This window comes from Lissotriton vulgaris, chromosome 12, assembly GCF_964263255.1.
Source record: "Lissotriton vulgaris chromosome 12, aLisVul1.2, whole genome shotgun sequence".
NCBI lineage: Eukaryota > Metazoa > Chordata > Amphibia > Caudata > Salamandridae > Lissotriton > Lissotriton vulgaris.
In genome coordinates, this window is record NC_141700.1 from 665871581 (window position 1) to 665888346 (window position 16766).

Genomic DNA, 16766 nt, shown 5'->3' on the forward strand with positions numbered 1-16766 from the left:
CTATGCCAGAGGATGCAATGATAGATGAGAAGGGATTTAAACAGCACCCTTTTCTTGACTGGAAGCCAATGAAGAGCTTCAAGGGCTGGTTTAGACGCCGCCCTTCTGGGTAGTCTCAAAATCAGTCATGCTACAGCATTATGCAGGACTTGTAACGTCTAAGATTCTTTTCTGGAGCACCCAGATATAAAACATTCCCGTAATCCAGATGGGAAGTAATAAGAGCGTGCGTCATCGTCTGTCTGGCCTCCAGCGGGAGCAGATCAAGTGTAAACCAATAGCACCCGAGTGTGTACAATTTTTTTAATTAACTTTATGGAATTGTAACAAGGAGGACTCTCCGGGATGGGCTGGGAGTTCAAATGCAGCCTTTAAAAATGAAAATATCTTAATGCTTTGAAAAGATCACACCAAACAACCAAGCAAGTCCAACCTTGAGTCATTTCTTCTTACCAAAAAAGTTTAAACCGTGAGACCAACCTATTAATTTCCCTTGCAGATTGGCTACCAATCTTTTTTTACCGCCTTTTACAGGAAGTTCTAAGTAGAAACCCATCAAGGTCTAATTTCAATGGACCCACAAAATGTAGGTGCAAATTGTGCACCTCCTATTTTTTTTTAGCGTGGGATGCACTAATTAGTGGATGTGAAGTTTTCACTCAAGTCTGCATTTCACACCCTTAACAAAATAGTTTTGTTTTCAGGAGCACAAACACAGATGTGTGCAATGCTTAATTTGTACGCGGTAGAGTGCTGGTGCCCGAAGCTCTGCTCAGAAGCCTACGGTTGGTGCAATTAAATGTTGGTGCATTGAATACCTAAGCCGGTAGTGTTAAAAGCACCTCGTGCCTCTGGAATCCACTACCAGACACTCCCTGCCCCTCTATCACACTCTTGCAAGTACCTATATTCTCCCTTTGTCACAGTTTTCCCATCTTTCACTGGCTTTCCAATTTGTGTGTTTGTCCCGTTCTTGCTCTCAGAAAATTTCTGATGCCGAAAAGTAAGTGTTGGTCGCCAAAGTGTTACCCCCACCAGCTCAAATTAGGCACTGCATGTATGACATGCCTCTACATTGTAATACCAATTTGGGAGGAAACAGGAGTGTGCGCCTTACCAGCCCCATTGTGATCAAGTTCTGGACATTTCTTTATTGGGGTCTGTTATGATACCCAGCATCTTTAATTCATCACAGCATTGAGTGCTGCATTCGTAGCTGCTTTCAAGGCTGGATTTGCTGAGTGGCGGCCCCAAGGACTACTGGAGGTTTTCCTCTACGTCCAGTCTGACCCTGCTACTCAGGCTTGTCAGAACCTTTGCAGTGTTCAGGTCAGAAACATGATGTGGGCCCCTTCTCTGTTTTTATGGTGAGACATATTGGCAGCGAAGGTTGCCTACCTTATGTTATGTTATGTTATGTTATCCGTTTTGTAAAGCGCACAGCTGCCCCAGCAAAGGGGCATCCCGGCGCTGCCAATATATGATATATGTGATACATCAAGAATATATCACAAAAACGTGCAAGGCCTTTTGTTGTGATTCATAAATAGATTGAGCAGAGAAGCTTGGGATATAGAAAAGAGCAGGGCCTGTGGCAAAAAAACCCAGGCTGTGCCCCCCGCCTCTGTGACCGCCCTGCTGCCACTCCAGTCATATTTTTGACAACAAGTAGGAAGCAGTGGCATAACGCAAAATTATGTAACCCCTTCCCTCCCCCCGAAGGATCTGAAAATGGCCCGAGTCTCCCATATCTCACAGTTGTTCATTGGCCATAGGGCAGAAGGGTCCCCCTGAAGGATTTGGGAGCCCTGAAGGGTTAGGGCCCCCGCCGTGCTGCTGTAGCTTGTGTTACACCCCTAGCAGGAAGAGTCTTCTCGTATTGTTGGTAAGCTGACCGTTCTTGCTGTTGCCCCCTCTAGTATTGGTACTTCACAATAACTGAGGGAGAAAATATTGTTGTCAAAGGTTTCATCATCTACAGTTACTTTGCAGTGGCTCTATGCCATAGTGCCTTTGGCACTTCATCCAGCTAGACCTGTTTACCCTACTTTTGATTTAATGCCAAATTCAATCGATCTTGCACTGGGTACCAGCCTTTTGGATTTGTCAATGCTTGTTTTGTCATGTTATGTTTAACATGTATTTTGGGGGGAGCAGTTGAGCACTCACTAATATTAAAAAAAGACATTGACTAAAAGCAAAATTATATATGGATTTTAAAACCAGTGGCTAAAGTGGGCTCACATATTAGCCTATGCTGTAGGGGGCAGAAGAAAAATGTGAATGGCAAAACAACTGACCAACGAATGAAGAGGGTTGGCTGAAGGTGGTTAAAGGTAGGTATATCATACATATACATTTAGTCAAACCAAAGGTTCTGAGCTAACCCCAGAACTAAAAACATGCTATTGATTATTTAGGGTGAACCCCACTAGTCAGAGGGTCTCTGTCCTGGAAAGAAAAAGTGCAAATGGATCTCCAATTTTAGAGCAGTTGATTTTTACCCTCTCCTTCAGCCTAAATGTATTGTAGAAAGCATATTTTAATATGAAAGACAATTTCAGAAAGAATCTCAGTAGTGCAAAATTGGTTGAATTTCCCACATTTGACAAGCTGCACACTAAGCCTTAAATGTGGCAAGCAGCACTTTATACTCCACCGAAAAGACAAAATAATTCCTGGTTTGTTTTCTTGGTTAGGAATGAGAGCAGAAAACTGAACTTGCACCACTTCATTTTGCAGCTGGTGTCACCTAAACAAACTTTATTTTGTGTTTAACTACTAACACAATATTCTTTGTCTATTGTCATGATCTTTTGCACCTGACAAAATGTTTTGGAGCAGTAAAATATATATTGTTGCCATTTGCTTAGCAGTGTAATATTGCTTAATCTAGAAACTTGTTTCAGTTATTTCTCTGATCAGGTTTTACAGGAAATCGTGACTCCGAATTTCTAAAGTAATTTCGAAAACTTAATAAAAGTAATCGAGGCGTCTATTGTAAGGGGTGGGTATGGACTGAGAACTTCCGTAACCACATGAGGATTGGTGTCACCCAATGTTTCTGTGTGGTCACACAACTGGATTCTTCATGTTGTTGAGGAGACAGGGATTTCTGCATAATGGTGTACCCCAACTCATTGTCAATCTGTTGTCCACATTAGAGTAGTGTTGGTGCCCAATTTGCCACCACACATTTCGCTGAAGGTGTGACTGCCAGTGTCGTGGAAGGATAGTCGGTGCTCATTGCATCCAAGGAAAACCAAAAACCAAGGGTTTGAAATGTATTGGGTATGATAAATAGCAAATATTTCGAGTTATTTTCTCTGTAATGGAGAATACCATGAAGATTATGGTGCTTACCACCCTGGTATTTACCCAGCCTTTTCACCCCTTAAATTCCAGGAGAGTTGACCTGCAGAAATTTAACAGTGGGGCAAACTTTATCTTGCCTAGTAATTACCAGGTGCAATACAGCTCACACCACTTATAATTACGGTGTTGCACAGGGATCGCAATTTAACAGGATACTCATAATCAAGCCCTAAGTCTTAAAGATGTATCCTCCTTTTACAACTTGATGACACTGTATCCACTTCTGATCCTGTTGGAACGGGGTCATTTGATGTCCCTGCATCCTCAATTTCCTCAGGATTTATAATCTCCTCCTCATGTAATCCTATCACACTGCCTTGGAATTTACAAGGCCTTTGGCATGCTACAGATGGTCGATAATATGTTAACCTCTTAGATTGCACAGAATTAGCTACTTCTATCTGCAGCCATCGGATGCTGATTTTTATCACATTGCCCGTGGTTTGCAAGTAGTTGGCAAATGTGTGGTAATAGTGTCCTGCCACCTGACAGTGTGTTTAGACCATGATGCTATCTATAGAACATGCCATTAGTCTGCCACTGGGCACTTGATTCATGATTTAGTCCTTCACATGTGTGGCTCAGACACATTCAAGATGAATATAGCATGTTACATTGCATGTCATTACATCGTGCTCCTTTACAACGCAGGAAATACTAGTGAGCAACCCAATAAACCTTTGGGGGCTTGGGTAAAACGTAATAAGAATGGGTAATGTAGCCTCCAAAGGAGTTTGTTGATAAGAGTGAATTAGTGATTTGTAACTAATATGCAGGTAACTTAATTAACCTGAGTGAATTTAATTCATTAACAGTTGAGTAAACAGGTATATATTTAGGACTAACTAAACAAAACAAGACTTGACATTAAAACAATACAATTTGAGACAAAGACTCTTGAGCATGTGTATAGGCAAAAAATAGATTTTATCAAAATTCAGTCATCAAGGGAAAAATACAATACCGAAAAATATGTAGAACAGGAATACAGGATGGAAATCAGAAAGTAAATCAAAATCACTGTAAAGCCTGTAGAACACCTATCCAAAAGGATGTAGACAATTTTCTTTGGATAAGGTTGGGAGTCGACGTTTCGGTCTTTATGGGTAACTCTCTAAGACCATCATCAGGACGAAGGTAAATTAATATTGTAACTCCCTGTTACAGTATCGAGGGGGGGATGAGTAAGACGAAATTGCCTCTTGGATAAATTCAAGGAAACGCTCGGGAAGGAACAATCTGTATTAGTCTCGAAAGTTCTCTGATCGCGGGAGGTATCAGCCGTCACTCTGCGCAAGGTGCTACTGTGAAAACCGCCCGTATTTAACCGCCCGTTGTAAATACGGGCGGTTTTCACAGTAGCACCTTGCGCAGAGTGACGGCTGATACCTCCCGCGATCAGAGAACTTTCGAGACTAATACAGATTGTTCCTTCCCGAGCGTTTCCTTGAATTTATCCAAGAGGCAATTTCGTCTTACTCATCCCCCCCTCGATACTGTAACAGGGAGCTACAATATTAATTTACCTTCGTCCTGATGATGGTCTTAGAGAGTTACCCATAAAGACCGAAACGTCGACTCCCAACCTTATCCAAAGAAAATTGTCTACATCCTTTTGGATAGGTGTTCTACAGGCTTTACAGTGATTTTGATTTACTTTCTGATTTCCATCCTGTATTCCTGTTATACATATTTTTCTGTATTGTATTTTTCCCTTGATGACTGAATTTTGATAAAATCTATTTTTTGCCTATACACATGCTCAAGAGTCTTTGTCTCAAATTGTATTGTTTTAATGTCAAGTCTTGTTTTGTTTAGTTAGTCCTAAATATATACCTGTTTATTCAACTGTTAATGAATTAAATTCACTCAGGTTAATTAAGTTACCTGCATATTAGTTACAAATCACTAATTCACTCTTATCAACAAACTCCTTTGGAGGCTACATTACCCATTCTTATCCCTTTACAACGCAGTCATTACAACGACAGCATTGTTAGAACGCTATTCCTTTACAACTCAAGTCATTAGATTGACCTGCTCTAGGGGGTGCGCTGGACTAAGGAATAGTATAATTTACTATTCCATCTCCAGCCGCCCAACAGTAGGGAAGGTGTTGGAATAGTAAATTATACTATTCCTCAGTTTAGAGGGTCCCCTCTAGCAAGTCGATCTAATGACTTGTATTGTAAAGGCATCGCGTTCTAACAACGCGGTTGTAACAACCGTGTTGTAAGAGGAACTGTGATGTAATAACTGCGTTGTAAACGCTGTCTCCCATTTAAGATACTCCTGTGTGTTAGTACTAGCAAGCTTATGTCCATTGCTTGTCCATGTACTGCAGGTGATGCTTTAGATGCTGTCATTTCATTCGGTGAACTGTTTCAAAGTCATTCATTTATGGTATTAGGTTAAGTTTCTTTGGTTGTTTCTTAAAGGCCTTGGGCAGAAGGGTGTTTGTGCACACCAGCAACATTCGTGTTTGTTTAGATTCTAGATCTTCACTTATCTTCTACAAATTCTTCTTCTTTTTGATAAACCAGGAGTGTCTTCTGCAGCTGGAGTTGGCCAAAGACACAGTCACAATGTTTTTGTTTTCTATTCCAGTATTCAGCCTTGAGTCCACTTAATGGTGCAGAGATGGCCATGAAGAAAATTGCCACCATCGGTGACGTGTGTGAATCCATGAAGCAACAACTCCTTGTTTTGGTGGAGTGGGCAAAGTACATCCCAGCATTCTGTGAGCTTCCTCTGGATGACCAGGTGAGGAAACCATGTTCCTTCCTGTAGAACAATATCCTCTGCCTTAATAGTGGCCTCTAAACTGACATGTAGAGAATCCATTGAAGGATTTAGCTTGAAAAAATTTGTGAGACACAACCATGATTCACAAGTCTACCCTACCCATTATCTGCACATGTAAACACATTCTTTGAGGGAAAGGGATACAATGTTTGCCTCTTTGGACACCAGTGAACCACTTTTATCAAGAAAGCAGGCAGAATGGTGCAACAGTTTATTACGCATCAGGCAAATAAGAATTGTGCCTGCTGAAGTGCTCTACATACATTGATCAAAGCCATTTCTTTCCCTTTTTTGTCACCTCTTAGAAGCACTGGACCTGATAGCACATATGTGTAACTATAACTGTTGATATTGGCCTGGTCTCTAACCATCACTTTGTTCAATGTACATCTTAAGTGCCAGGGAACATCTTACTGGCCCGCTATGACTGTTCATTTGTTGGCACTAGACCAACACACAGCTGGCATGGTCATAGAGATCAAAGCGGGCTTGCCTGGGGAGCCGTTCATATGATAGGCTCATGTGTGAATGGCACTGGGGTGGGGCCAAAGTTTAGCTGCATTTGGGCAGGTGTTTGGGATTCTAAAGAGAAGTTTAAAGGTGTTTATAAGTACACAGTGAGGTTAATCATATTTGAAGTATGTCCAGACGTGTGTCAGTGATACAGCAGACTAACAGCAATCTTTTCAAAGGTTTTGATATGTCTTGCAGTGCAGTCATTTATATTTCCAGATGTACTAATACTGGTAGACCTGGGAATGGGTTAGAATGCTACGCCTTCGCAGGGAAGGCGTAACAAGGAGAAATATCTTTATGACACCTTGTTTTTTCCTATTTCCACATGTGTTCCATTCTGCATTATGCTCAGAAGGATGAAAAAGTCTCAAAAGAGTGTTTTTGTGCAGGAAGGTGTTCTTACCTGCAAAAAAGACATCCCTACCTGTAACGCAGGCACCCTTGTACTACGGTGCCTGTGTTGGCCCTAGTCAGCAGTTTGTGTTTGCCAGCCAACTGTATCTGTTTTAGTACAAACACATGCAGTTACTTTTCCACAGATGTATTTAATAACACATTAAGCATTGGATAGCCATTGATATTCAAGTGTAAGAGAAATGTATGTAAGCGAAAAATTACTCTTTTTTTTAGTATCTCCGAGAAACACCTGTCTGGTCGACTAAATGACATGTAGGGTCGCCCTGTCTACACATTTTACCTGGAACCAATAAGCTACAATAGGATTGTTCCTGTGTGAAACTCTCCAAATACAAAACTTTAGTGTGTGTCTTGGATCCAAGGTGAAATCACTTGCTGTCAGGTCACAGCAGTATAGGTGGCATATAAATTATCTTGAGAATGGATTGTACTACAATTCACTTCAGTTAAAGTTTTCGTAATTTTGTGTTACTGAGTGATTGAGGTTGTTTGTTCGATGCAAATAGAAAGTCACGCACTATTGCTGTCTAGAGTTTGGAATGTCATATATCAAATGCTGTATAAATCACACTTAGCAGAGAAGATCACAGTGTTGCCTTTGAGTCACAAAAGCATTTATGAGTATGGGAAGTAGTAACAGTAGTTCTCTTTTAAATACTTCCACACGCCTCTATGGATCTGCCCTGAAACTTCCTGCTCCCTATTTGGAAAACTGGGAAGAGGGTACAGGTCTCTCTATTCACACTAACTGTGTATGAATATTCCCTGGTCTGCACACCTAGGCTTTGCTAGTCCCAAACGGCACATTAGCTCTGATATCCTCACCTTAACGTCCGGACTATGTGCCCCCTTTATGCCCTTCTATTTCTCTTCTCCACCGCTTTCCCAGTAACACCTTCCTCTTATCCCCCCCACACTCCTTCGCCACTTTTCACCATCATGGCCACCCCCCGAGTTAAGGCTGGAACTAATTGCTACAAAATCATTTATCCTCCTAGCCTGTCTAAAGCCACAACTAAACGATGGAAACATAACACTATTGAACGTTTCCCAGATTCCCTTTTTGTGGATCAATTTTACAATAGTCGTTTTGGGAGGCTAAAAAATGATTTCATTTTCTTCACTCATGACATCCCCTCCTGGTCCAACAGTTTTTACTACTCCCTCAACGTCACCTCCTCCTCCTCTATCCCCCATGGGAAAAAACTAAAAATTTCCCCCTCTGCCTGCTTCAAAGGTAACCTCACTATCTCACTCTATAACAACGGTACTGTCCTGATCCAAGGCACAGACAACTGCCTCTCGCTCTTTGACTGCCTCTTCCCCTCCTTACTCCCCTCCTCTGCAACCGGATTTCCCCATCACTCTCCTTCCAGCTCCACCCATTACTCCCTTTCTCCTCCGCAGACCCCACCTCACTCCAATTGGCTGCTCCCTCGAGGAGCACAGGTCGGCCCCCTTCCCTCCCCCTCCCTTGTGACCTCCCCTCCTATTCCTCCCCCCTCACAGTATATCCCTTCACACATCACTTCAACCTTACCACAAGCCAATACACTCCTCGGCCCATCTGCACCATCCCGTTTCTCCAATCTCTTCTCCTCCCCCATTTTCCTTCCCATCACCCCCCTTTTTAGCCCACCTCTCCTCCGTCCCTCTCCCCAAGTGTACTTTCCTTATGCTCCCCTCACCCCTTCCATCCCTCCCCCCTACCCCCTCCTCCCCTCGTTATCCACCCCGTCTTCTCCTCAATCCCACCGCATCTCTCTCCTCCCTCCTACTCCGCCAGTAATGCTGCACTACTCCCCTTCCCCGCCCGGTAACCCCTTCCACTTCCCTCCCTCGGGCCCAGCAGAACCACTTCCTCTCTTCAACTCCCCTTTCTCCCAACACCCCTCACTCTGCCTGATGCCCGTTCCCTCACAGCCACCTCTCCTAGCTGACAGGTCCTCCACAACCACCGCACCTCTTTTCCTCCCAAACCTCCTACAGTCTCATGACGCCACACAGGCCTCCCCTCTCATTCTACCCAACCGCCGTGTTCCGCACACCTCTCCCCCTAAATTTGTCCTTAATTCCTCTCCCTCTTGCAACACCAACATGGACAACCCTCCCTTAACCTCCGTTTCACTAACTCCCGCTCTCACCCACCACCCTTCCCCACTTATGAACCCCAAACCCAAAATTACCTCCTTTCCTGCCACCTCTCCCTGCCTGCCACCACCCACTCCACCCCCCCGTGTTTCAATAGAGCCACCCAACCTTCCCCAACCCAACCTTCCGTGCTCTGCCCCATTCTCACTGGAAAACACGCTAGGCTCTCTTATCACCTCCATCTCCCAGCTTACAGCTGCCATTTCACTTTTATGCTCTAAGATTGTCACCCCTTCTTGCACCGCTACTCCTTCCCAACTTCCCACGAGATGCACCTCGCCCCCTCACCCCAGTACAGCCAAGCTTAACCTATCGTCGGGAAACTCTGTTAACTCACTCAAGCCCTTGAACGCCACCCCTCCTCAACCGGCTTACCCTAGCAACCCCACTATCTACGCCATTCCGATCATCACCTCTGTCAGAACAAAGCATCCACCTAAACCCCCCCGAGCACCCCCTCATAAGTACAATATCCCGATCACCCTTCAGAGCCCTAGTGCCCCCGTCACCAAAACAATCTTGACAGAGCTGCGCTGCATGCTTCACAACTGCAGATCTGCAGTAAAACACAAACTTGAAATCTCCGATACCATCACCCTTCATAATATTGACATGCTCTTCCTCACAGAGACCTGGTTCAAAGATACATCTCACTCTATATATGATCTCCTATTACCCACAGGCTACTCTTTACTTAGGAATGACAGAACTGCCAACACGGGGGGAGGTGTTGCAGTCATCTTTAGAAACACCCTCCAACTCAAGGCCTCTCCTAACAGCTCCTCCAAAACCTTTGAATGCCTTTCTCTTGAGCTTCAATTGCAACACCGTTCACCCCTCAGATTCCATGTCATTTACCGCCCGCCTCGTAGTGGCCCTTCGTTTATGGATGAACTCACCGACTTCATCAGCGACCAATACTCGCGAAGTGACAATCAGACCTTCGTGGGTGACTTCAATCTCCACTGGGGAGTACCGCAAGACTCCTCTGCGAACTCACTGGCCACTTTCCTCTCTACTAACGATCTTATCCAACACTGCACTGAATCAACTCATTCTAAGGGCGCAATCCTGGACCTTGTTATTTCTAAAGCAGGCATGCTTTCTACCACTACCCCAATTCATGTAGATTGGTCTGACCACCTCCTCATCCCATTCTCTCTTCAACTTTCACACTCTATAACTCTTGGCCAGCCAAAGAGGGCCATCTCATGGTTCCGGGATGCTAAAAATATTGATGTCGGTCCCCTCTGTGAATCAGTTTTGTTATCTCTTCCAAGGCTCGACCCGAACCTAGATGTTGACGAACTCACCTCTCAAAGCCTCATAGTTCTTGCAGCTGAAATTAATAAAGTCGCTCCACTCAAAAGCAAAAGGTTAAGGCCCACTCCCTCAGCACCTTGGTTCAACAAATCCCTTTATGAGGAAAGGAAGCAGCTAAGATCCCTGGAGAAACAATGGAGACAAGTGCCCTCCTCCGACAATTTGGCCAAGCTTCGCTCAGCAAGATCCAAGTACCACAAGCACATCTTCCTTGGGAAAGCGACACACTTCAAAACCCTCCTTGACTCCGCCAAAAATAGACCCAAAAAACTATTCGATCTCATCAAAATGCCTAACTGCTCTCCCCCAACCTCCAAGGTGGATGATTCTACAAAGAGAGCAGCGGATTTTGCTATTTTCTTCGATGAAAAAGTGAAATCACTTGTGGATCAGGTCGCTTATCCTACCCCTCCAGAGGAGCGCAAATCCTTAGCCATTTGGCAGAGCTTTGACCCCATATCTGAAGATGCCCTTCTCAAGTGCATACGAGAAACGAAGCCATCCAACCATTCTCTTGACCCTATCCCCAGTGCCATTGCCATTGACTTCTATACCCATTCCCTCTCCTATTGGACCACTCTGATCAACCTCTCCCTCTGGCAAGGCTCCCTTCCTGCCTCCTTCAAAACTGGGCAGGTCACCCCTCTTCTGAAAAAACCCACTGCTGATGCGAATGACCTCAACAACTTCCGCCCCATCACTAACCTTCCCTTTCTGGCGAAGATCACAGAAAGATGTGTAGCAAAACAACTCTCCTGTCATATCAAGGACAATGATCTTCTAGACCACTGTCAGTCCGGCTTCATCCAAAACTGCAGCACTGAAACAGCCCTACTGCAAGTGGTTGATGACGCGTTGAGGATACTCGATTCAGGGGGGTCCTGTCTTCTAATTCTCCTTGACCTTTCCGCAGCCTTTGACACTGTCAATCACAACACCCTCCTCAATATTCTTCAACAGAGAATGGGCATGGAGGGCACTGTGCTTAAATGGTTTGCATCCTTCCTTTCTGGCAGATCCCAAATGATCAAAATAGCGAACAGTCTGTCACCTCCTGTGGCGGTAGGTCAAGGTGTTCCCCAAGGCTCGATACTTGCTCCCACACTGTTCAATCTCTATTTAGAACCACTGGGAAATCTCCTAAGTAAATCCGGGATTCACTATCATCTTTATGCTGACGACACACAACTCTACCTCAAGATTGCCTCTACTCACGATCTCTCCATCCTAAGCTCCACTCTCGACTCCATTCAAAACTGGATGTCAACTCATCAACTGATTCTGAATCCCTCCAAAACTGAATTCCTCCTCTTCTCCTCCTCACTCTCTCCTCCCCCGGTGCAATCATGGATGGATCAGATGAATCTACTAAACAATAAACCCATCATTGTCGGCAGCGCCAAATCCCTTGGTGTCATACTAGACAAAAAACTCAATCTAATTCCCCACATCAATTCCATTGCGAAATCAGCTCGATACCAACTGCGCCTTCTTTGGGGAATCCGTCGCTTCTTCGCGGAGCGGGACCTTATTACCCTGGTGCAAGCACTGGTCCTCTCCAGACTCGACTACTGCAATTCTCTTCTTACTGGCCTCCCCAAATCCCACTTGTCCCCACTTAAGTCTGTTTTCCACTCAGCAACTCGTTTCATTTATGGGGCCAAAAGAAGCGATCACATCACACCGATGTTATCTACCCTCCGCTGGCTTCCCTTTGAGGCTAGAGCTATCTACAAGACCGCTTGTATCACCCACAAAGCCCTGCACTCCTCTTCTCCTCGCTACCTGGCGAATAAACTGAAACTCTCTGGAGGTTCTAGACCTTCACGCAATGCGGAGAATCTACTGCTTGAACCTCCCACTTTCAAGAAGGAAAAAACGATGGCCCAATCCTTTTCAGGCAACGCAGTGAGAATCTGGAACTCATTCCCACCTCAGCTCCGGACCACCGCCTCCTCCCAGGCCTTTAAAAGGGACCTCAAAGCTCTCCTCCTCCAGAGACACCTCCAATAGTAACTCTCTTTTATCTGAAGGAAGATCTCCCACTACTGAAAATTTCTACTTCTCATGTCCATGGAAGTGCCTTCCCAGTGTGTTCTTGCGGTTAGAGTGTTTGCCTTTTATTGCAGTATTATCCATGTACTTGTGTTTGGTACCCTCTTGCAACTTGCACTCACCACTTTGCCCCTGTAACACACGGTTTGCTTCCTCTCACATGTTTTTTACCTTTGATACTTGCACAAGTGCCACTTCTGCCTACGTAATCGTTTGTTCTTGTGCTTGAGTGTCTAACATGTATTGCAGTATTATACCGCAAATTATACTCTATTTTCTCTTGTAGCCTGCACACTTGTCACTTTTTCCTCCTGTGCACTTTCTACTACCTCATGTATTTTTGGTAGCCCACATTTTTACTACCTCATGTATCTTGTTTGCTCACAAGTGTCACAATTACCTTGTCTACCTTATGTATTTTTGGTTTCTCAAAATTTTTACTACCTCATGTATTCTTGTTTGCTCACAATTATCACTTTACCGTATGTAACGTAACGTATGCCTCTGCAATCTGTTGCTCGTGTAATGTTCTCAGTTTGTATCATTTCTGTTCCTAGTGTGAAGCGCTCCGACACCTTCGGGTAAAGTCCGCGCTATATAAAATTGCATAAATAAAATTAAAAAAATAAATAAATAAATAAACAGTTCCATTTATTCTCATTTTTTATGGTTTTGGGGATAATTCAAAAGGCAGGTAAGAGTTGACCTTTACTCAATATTATGACCGGCTGCAGTTAAATCTTCTTCTCATGATGTAATTACAGGTTGCATTATTGCGAGCCCACGCCGGTGAACATCTTCTCCTCGGGGTGGCGAAACGTTCAATTCCCTATCAGGATTTCCTGCTACTAGGTAAAGCAGTACAACCTAGATTCAGAATCAGTAGTCTGTGTGTATGTATATATGTATGTGGTATTTCTATAATGTGAACTTAGCCAAAAGGCAGCGGAGGGCTGTACAGGCTAAAAGATGAGCATAAAGTCTTCAAGTGATAAGAAAGGTAGCGGTTTGTGGACTGTTAATGCTTTGTGATAGTGTTCTTTAAAAAACCGTATTGTAACTCGTTCCTAAATTGAAGTGGGGGGATGGTCCTGATGGAGTTGGAGATGTTGTACCAGATCCTCAGTGTATAGCTCGGAAGGAGTGCTCCATGTTTAAAATTTTTTTTTTTTTACAAATCTTGATCTAATTGTATTATGACGACATGAGGGACCAACATTAAAAACTGACTTTGACTCTAGGCCGCAATAGCCGTAGTCTGAATTCAAAGTGGTTGTCATTGTGTCAAGATGAACCGGGATCAATGGAGAGGCATGCCTCGAGTATTCTACTTTAAGACAACCAATGGTGGAAGATGCTATAGGGAAATATAGGGATTTCTCAAAAGGCTTGCATATTTGAATAACTTTTAGACACGAGGTACCACCGGTTAAATATTAAGTAGGCATGCATGTCACTAGCTCTGCCCCAACCATATTTGTTTTTAGATGCACTGTTCTGTAAAAGACTCCATATAGTCCTATCCTCCTCTATATACATTGAGCTGTTAAAGTGGATTCCAGTTACTGCAGCCTATTTTTCACTGACCTGCACAAATTAACCCAGTTGCAAAATCACACTCCATAATGTCTTTTCTTTTTTCTCGTTGCCCTTCTATTTAAATTTGAAATGAAAAAAACAGATCAATGTAACCCAGGACTAGCTCTAATTGAGATTTCGACACCCTCTCAAACAGCATCTCTTACTTGTAGTTGTTTACAGATCCGCTATCAGTGGCACTGGAAATACTAACGTGCGCCCTTGGCCTGGTCGCCCCCAAACCCCCCGCCTGCTCCTCCTACCTGCTGCCTGAGCCTCGCACTGCACGACGCCCCAGCCGCCGCAGGGCCGCCGCAGAGCCGCCCCAGCCACTGCAGGGCCGCCGCAGAGCCGCCCCAGCCACCGCAGGGCCACCTCAGCGCCGCCCCAGCGCCGCCCCAGCCACCGCAGGACCGCCGCCGACCCCTCAGGCTTTTCCCGCCGGTTTCCCATGAGAACCCGCCCCCCGCCCGCCGATTGGTTCCCGCGCTCCCCGCCTCCCCGCAGACCCTCCCTCCCGGCTCCCCTCTTAAGGGGACCCAAAGCGCTGCCCAGGAGCGACCACTGCACCCTTGGCCTGGTCGCCCCCACACTCCCCTCCTGCTCCTCCTACCTGCTGCCTGAGCCTCGCACTGCACGACGCCCCAGCCGCTGCAGGGCCGCCGCAGAGCCGCCCCAGCCACCGCAGGGCCACCGCAGAGCTGCCCCAGCCACCGCAGGGCCGCCCCAGCGCCGCCCCAGCCACCGCAGGGCCGCCGCAGAGCCGCCCCAGCCACCGCAGGACCGCCGCCGAGCCCCCAGGCTTTTCCCGCCGGTTTCCCACGAGACCCTGCCCACCGCCCGCCGATTGGTTCCCGCACTCCCCGCCTCCCCGCAGACCCTCCCTCCCGGCTCCCCTCTTATGACGCCCCCAGAGTGACCGCGCAGCGGACGCGCGCAGCGGGAGCACCGATTGAGCGCCGAAGGTGCGCCAAAGGTAAGCCCGTCTACGCCCGTCCGCGCCTGGACCGCGCCCAGCGCCAGGACCCCTGGCCCTCGCAGACCCCTGCCCACCTGCCGGACGTACAACGCCGCCACCCTCAACGCACTCAACACCGGCCGAACCCCTGGATGCTACCGAGCCACCCCGAGACGCACCCACGGACACCTCACCTGCCAGTCCTGCAAGTTCACCTGCATCCGGACCTGCACTGCACCAGCGCCCACCAAGCCGAACACCAGCAGCAACCACCTCAAGTGCATCCTGCTCAACACCCGCTCCGTCCACAGACACGCCGTCCAACTCTGGAACCTCCTCGACACCACAGCTCCTGACGTTGCCTTCCTCACGGAAACCTGGATGAACGAATCCTCAGCGCCCAACATCGCCATCGCCATCCCAGAGGGCTACAAGATCATCCGGAAAGACCGCGACAAACAGACTGGAGGAGGTATCGCCATCATCCACAGGAACAGCATTCGCATCTCGACCAACACCGACGACACCCTGACAACCGCCGAACACCTGCACTTCCATATCCACACCGACCCCAAGACCACCCTCAGGGGCACCCTGATCTACCGACCCCCGGGACCACGCACTCAATTCAGCGAAGATATCGCCGACTTCATCAGCCCGCACGCCCTCCCCTCCGCCGACTACATCCTCCTCGGGGACATCAACTTCCACCTGGAGAACAACAACGACCGCAACACCACCACCCTGCTTGACAACCTCGCCACCCTCGGACTCAAGCAGCTGGTGACCACCCCCACCCACCTCGCCGGACACACACTCGACGCCGTCTTCTCGTCCAGCAAAGACGTCGCCTTCAGCCACGCCACTGGACTCCACTGGACGTACCACAGCTGCATCCACTTCACCTTCAGAAGAACCACGGTCCACCACCACCAGCAACAGGCCGCACGAAGAAGCTGGAACAAGATCACAGCCGACCAACTCGCCGCATCCCTGAGCCAGCACCCTCCCGCCAGCTCAGCGAACCCCAGCCAAGCCGCCGACAACCTCACGAAATGGATCTACACCTGCGCGGACGAACTCGCCCCTCTGAGAACCCCGCCCAGCAGACCCGGAAGCAAGAAGGCCCCGTGGTTCACCGACGAACTCAAGAGCTCCAAGAAGTACTGCAGTGCCCTCGAGAAAGCCTGGAGAAGAGACCCAACACCGGACAACATGACCATCCTCAAGCTCGCCACCCGAAAGCACCATCAACTGATCCACGCCACCAAGAAAACAGCATTCAAGGACCAGCTGGACAACAACGCACACAACAGCAAGGAACTCTTCAACATCGTGAGAGAGCTCTCCAACCCCAACGCCGGAACCAACGACATCACCCCATCGCAAGACCTCTGCAACTCCCTCGCCTCCTACTTCTACAACAAGATCGCTGACATACACAACAGCTTCAGCACACAAACAACGCTCCCCACGACCACACCAACGCCCCCCACCCCCACCCTCAACGCCTGGACACCGATCAACCTCGAAGACACCATCCGCACGATGAACTCCATCCACTCCGGATCTCCAACCGACCCCTGCC

At 46.9% G+C, this 16766-nt stretch overlaps 1 protein-coding gene across 2 annotated transcripts in view; it reads left to right on the forward strand.

Annotated features, from left to right (window-relative positions):
• The window catches only part of LOC147677969 (hepatocyte nuclear factor 4-beta-like), a 365167-nt gene that overhangs the window by 274343 nt on the left and 74058 nt on the right, over nucleotides 1–16766 (forward strand). For both annotated transcript variants that reach the window (XR_015302470.1, XM_086945850.1), the window contains exons 5-6: nucleotides 5983–6138; nucleotides 13407–13494. Coding sequence is in view for 1 of the 2 variants with exons in the window: in XM_086945850.1 (XP_086801976.1) it covers nucleotides 5983–6138; nucleotides 13407–13494 (244 nt within the window). In the remaining variant the exon portion in view is untranslated. The remainder of the gene's footprint in view (nucleotides 1–5982; nucleotides 6139–13406; nucleotides 13495–16766) is intronic.